The sequence below is a fragment of the Montipora capricornis genome, chromosome 3, assembly GCF_036669925.1.
Source record: "Montipora capricornis isolate CH-2021 chromosome 3, ASM3666992v2, whole genome shotgun sequence".
Lineage (NCBI taxonomy): Eukaryota > Metazoa > Cnidaria > Anthozoa > Scleractinia > Acroporidae > Montipora > Montipora capricornis.
In genome coordinates this window covers 4,426,253-4,431,252 of record NC_090885.1, presented here as the reverse complement: position 1 = coordinate 4,431,252, position 5,000 = coordinate 4,426,253, and the positions used below count along the sequence as shown (strand labels likewise).

General features: G+C 37.1%; 2 protein-coding genes across 9 annotated transcripts in view; one reads left to right on the top strand and one right to left on the bottom strand.

Moving 5' to 3' along the window:
* LOC138041986 (chromatin complexes subunit BAP18-like) overlaps positions 1 to 4,337 on the top strand; it is a 14,588-nt gene extending 10,251 nt beyond the window's left edge. For 2 of the 5 annotated variants that reach the window (XM_068887706.1, XM_068887707.1), the window contains exons 7-8: positions 1,927 to 2,127; positions 2,793 to 4,337. In XM_068887706.1, the coding sequence (XP_068743807.1) occupies positions 1,927 to 2,127; positions 2,793 to 2,806 (215 nt within the window). In that variant the 3' untranslated portion in view covers positions 2,807 to 4,337. Of the gene's footprint in view, positions 1 to 1,926; positions 2,217 to 2,789 lie in introns of those variants that run through there. The other 3 variants (XM_068887708.1, XM_068887705.1, XM_068887704.1) reach the window with 3 other exon arrangements.
* Positions 3,362 to 5,000, bottom strand: part of LOC138041985 (uncharacterized) — a 23,845-nt gene continuing 22,206 nt past the window's right edge. For 2 of the 4 annotated variants that reach the window (XM_068887697.1, XM_068887700.1), the window contains exon 2: positions 3,362 to 4,135. In XM_068887697.1, the coding sequence (XP_068743798.1) occupies positions 3,876 to 4,135 (260 nt within the window). In that variant the 3' untranslated portion in view covers positions 3,362 to 3,875. The remainder of the gene's footprint in view (positions 4,136 to 5,000) is intronic. The other 2 variants (XM_068887698.1, XM_068887702.1) reach the window with 2 other exon arrangements.

Below are 5,000 nucleotides of genomic sequence, written 5' to 3'. Positions count from 1 at the left end.
AAATGACCTCTCTGGCGTGGTCTCCTCAGAGTCAAACCTCGCCTTGTTTGCAGATGACTCCAAGTGTTTTAGAAAAATAAGCACTTTAGAGGATGGCTTGAATTTCCTGCAGGATATCTCTGCAATCAAGCAGTGGGGTGACTCTTGGAGAATGTCAGTCAATTCTACCAAATGCAAAATTCTTAGGATATCAAGATCTTTCAATCCTTTAATGCATCCATCCATATCAGATGGGAAATATTTTGATTGGTCCTGTAGATTCTTACCGTGATCTCGGATTTACAGTTACAAAAGACCTCAGCTGGACAGTGCATATTGACCCATCACTGAAAAGGTGAATCTTTCCTTAGGTTTCATAAAGTGTACCTGTGGGTTCAAAGCTCCCATGCAAGCTACACGTAAAACGCTACTCTACTGTATGTTTCAGTGGTACGTAGCAAGTTGGAAGTTGGGGTCCCTGTCTGGTCTGCCTTTTATAAAAGAACTTGATAAAAATTGAAGGAGTTCAGCATAGGGCCACTAGGTTCATCTGACTCAGGACTACAAGGGCAGACTTGTCGCCTGTAGTCTCTTGCCCCTTTCCTTGAGGCAACTTTTCTGTTCAAATGCAGACAGGGACTGCACACACTTGATCCTTCCGACTTTGCCAATGAATTCCATCCTATGAGGCGCACAAGGAGGTCTGACAAAGGGCCTATAATTATGTACTTTACCTTTGTGCTAAACTGAGACCTTCGTCATTTTTAACTATGTTGTGCCTTCATGGAATGCATTAGCAGTGGAGCTGCACTTAGTCTTATGTACTTCTTTGAGTACTTTCAAGGGGCTTCTTAAAAAGCATTATACAAAGTTCTATTTTGATAAGCAATTTCATACATCGAACACTTGCTCCTGGGTCACAAAATGCCGCTGCCCAGACTGTAGACTTAAATTTGATTCTTTATTTTGATCATAATTACTGGTAAATCTTGTTTTTTTTCAGTTTTATTCGGAGAGCTTCACCTGTCCAGCTTCTCCATAGCATTGTAATTTGTTGGAAGTCTAATAAATAAATAAATAAATAATAAATAAATAAATAAATAAATTATTTATTTTATTAATGAAAATATTCACCACAAAAAGCCTGGGACTTTCCAAGTCCTACATGTCCAAAAGAATTTCAATCCCAGAGCCTGCTTTGTCAACACCATGGAAAGAGACTTGAAAGGGAGAAAGTTTGTTGCTACATTTTGGTGTCATACATACTCTACATGGACATTAATTTTATGACTTGAACTCATTAAACTGCTACTGTGACCAAAAAAGCAATTTATTTTTCTCTGGATTTCAAAACTATGTTAACGAAACAGTAACTGATCAAAGTTTTAAGCCTTGATTTTAAAGACACCTGTTTATCTTAACTGGAATTTCCTGTTTAATGGTCTGCCATTACTAACTTTAACATCTTGAGAGAGCTTGGATCGAGGAGAAAGTGACGTCAAAGACTCAATAGTTTAAGAATGCAATGCGTGTGTACACGGCTGAATTACCGCTAATATCCTGCACAGAGTTTTGGGCTTTCAGACTTTTAAAACTCATGTTTTGCATATATCATAAGCTGCATTTACATGCTGAAATTTTACGTCAGTGAGTAAATGACATCACTTTTCCCCAGATCCAACCCTGTGAGGTCCAATTCGTCAGTTTAAAACGTGTGTAATGGGCAGACCCTGAAATCCAAAACTTATACTCAAAGTAATAGCCTTTGGATAAAAATCAAAGCTTAAAATTTTGCCAGTCAAGTGTTGAGCAATCACACTTTCAAATCTGAAGAAAAAAGAAGTGATTTTTTGATCATAGTAGCCCTTTAAATAGTCTGGACATACATTCAACATTACATGTATCTCTGACGTTCAGCTTGATCTGCTTATTTTATTGCCTTTTTAGTCCAGTCCAGTTCCGAAGATGATCAGGTTTCATCAGCTTTCTCGCCAGGTGTCATTCCTAGTACAAGTGTTCCCGTATCAGATTTGCTTCCAGGTGATGGCTCCCCACTGAAGTCAGTTGTTAATGGTTCTGACAATGATGTTGATATTGTTGGCATTTTTGGTAATGGACAAGAGACAGTTTTCCCAGAGATGCCAGGAGGTAACATCATTTATTTCTCAAAAGGTTTGATGTTTTCAGTCAAAGTAATAACTTTCGTACTCAGTACTTGAATTTAGCAGTCGTCCGGTCGTCTGGTCGTCCCAGACAACCGGAAAGTTTACCGGGCAACTAGTTTTTGGTAAAATGAAAAGGTTGGTTGCCAGACGAAAAAACAATGGACAACCCAGCCAAAAATAGAAAATGTGTTTCATAAGCAGTACCTGATTCACTCATCGGTTTTTTGTTATCAATGTCTGATAGTAGTGTGAAGTTAAATGCTAAAACTTAAACCCAGACTTCCACAAAAATTACAGGTGCACACTTAGAACTATGGGATACTCATGCTCCAACTCCATAGGATTTCATCTCAACACAGTATGCATTTAATCGTAGGTGGTTTCCCAATGGGCAACCAAGCATTCATCAAGGCAACCAAATTTATGGGTTTAGTTTCCCGGCTTTTGAAACAGGGACAACTTGGGATTTTTTTAAATTTCAAGCACTGTACACACTACACATGGTGTAGCCAAAACCGTTTGACATGGAACATTCCCTGGTGAGAAAGGTAATTCTAACACATTTGAAAAGTTTTCATTGCATTATAATAAAAATGTAAACTACCAAGTGTACTTTTTCCAACTGTTTGTTTTTTTTTTTTTTTCCAGCATTGGATCTCTAGAGACCCAGATTGGAGGTGAAATTGTGTCTGCGATGTGAAGTCAAGCCTCTATTAGTGTTGAAGATTGCAGTTATGCTTTCAGCTTATTTATGTCCAAGGGACAGTTCACACCACTCTTAAATGTGGAGATCTGCGAGTGCACATTCATGTGTGACTGCATGCTCAGAAGCTTTGAAAATGAGAGTATCTAGCTGGCTGCAGATGTGGATTTTCTGTCTTTCAATCCCTTATTAGCTAATAACCTCTATATTTTCCCAATCTTTTGAAGCCAAGGTCCTGGCATGCAAAAGGAGATCTTTTGTTCAGTTCTTAAGATACAAGTAGTGTATCGTGTCCTATGTATTTGAACAAATCAGACTTGATTGAACGATTTTTCAATAATAATATTCACTGTTCCAAACTTGTAATAGCCAGCTTACACACGAAGGGTTACCCTGGAGCTCCCAAATTAAAATTGGAGTGAGGTTGTACTGTCAGAAACACTTTTTATGCAAAGTATTTTGATTCTGACAGTTTTCTTTTTTTTTCCCATTTAATTAATGGTGTACAGAAAATAGACAAAAGTGTGTTTATTACATGTATGTAAATTTTGAAATAATTATTATACAAAGTTTTTTTAGGTTTATATATAAATAGTTAGGCTTTGATCGTTTTTTTAACTAATGTTTTCATTAACTTCTATGCACAAAATCAGTTTACATAATAGACTTGACAATAATATTAATTTATTATTATGACTAGGAGATCCAGTAAATCACATATAGTTCACCATGTGATGAATAACAATAGTCTGGCTTGCAGTGGTTTCAATAGTGAAATGAGAGGTATTAAGACAGAGATACTCAATTGCATTGTACATGTATTAATATTTTTTACTTTTCATACTGGCAGTTATTAATTTAATTAGAAGAAACTCATTAAAAACGTTCCTGCAGGCTCTCCTGCTTTTAAGAAAGCATGGCATTATGAGCAGGAATTGTACCTCTGCATTAAAAAGAATTTTAAGCAATATTGATTTGTCTGCAGTTATCAGATTTAAGGATTGGTCAGCTAAAGTGACATTACAAGGTTATGTTTGGTTTGTTGAAAGGCTTATCATAAAAGTCCAGAAGTTGTCATCATTGTCATGAACAGCGATATCCACTTGGGGTGGGAAGGGAAGCACAGTAGTGTCTTTAGGCATTAATCTTGTTGAGCTTTCACTGCTTGGCTTTTTTAGTTCTTTTTTTTGCATCTTTGGTTTAACAGGATGCGTTTTCTTTCCTTTGGGTGGCAGGGGTCTTTTCATCTGTGGTGTCAGTATATTTGCTTTTTGGAATGTCCTTTCTGCTGTATTGTAATAAAATAAATGTCATTATTGTACACTCTGCAAAATATAGCACAGGGTTTGACACTAATTGGCACCACTTTCACTTTGGAGAGTACATTAGGTTTCAAAATTTGCTCTCCATCTCAGAATCTCACTTTCCAAAATGGATTACAGTATTAAAGTCGGTTAGTGCAGAAATAAAAATGTTTCTTGATAATGTCAATGTGTTATTCGATCTTATTGAGAAGCCCCAATCCAATATGGCACATTCAGTTTCCATGTGTGATATTTTCGTGTGATTATTGTACCCATACTTCCTCAGACAGAAGCTCTTTGATGTGGTGGAAAATGAGGTGGTCATGGCAAATGATTGCTAATCGCTCAATGTTTAGGGTTGCTTGCTCATTTTATTTGCATACATTTGGCTTAAGGCCTTTAAAAAGAAAATTGGTTTTCTGTCATAGTCAAAAAAATTATTTCCAAATAGGATGATTATTCTGGTTCAGTTCTATTTTTTACTTTCGAAGTGTTAAATTTACTCTCCAATGGGAAATGGGTGAGAGTTAATGTGGAGCCCTGTAAGTGTTTCTGATTTGGTCAATAACGAATGCATAAATGGGTTATAGAGTGCAAAACAAGGTTATAGAGCTGACTCGTCCCCAGTGGTCTTCATACAGGGCGCAGGGAGAGATGGGTACCGAGAAAGGGAGGCGCATCCTCTCTTCCACTTTGGGCCGTGTCGCTGCCGTTTGTTATATGAAGACGACTGGGAGGAGTCAGTTTAAGAGTGCAATATGGAAGTTGCTATCGAAGAAAGCGATGGAGTGATTTGTTGAGTATGTAATAAGTGAAAAATCGCATGAACTTGCTCATTTATTTTGTGGT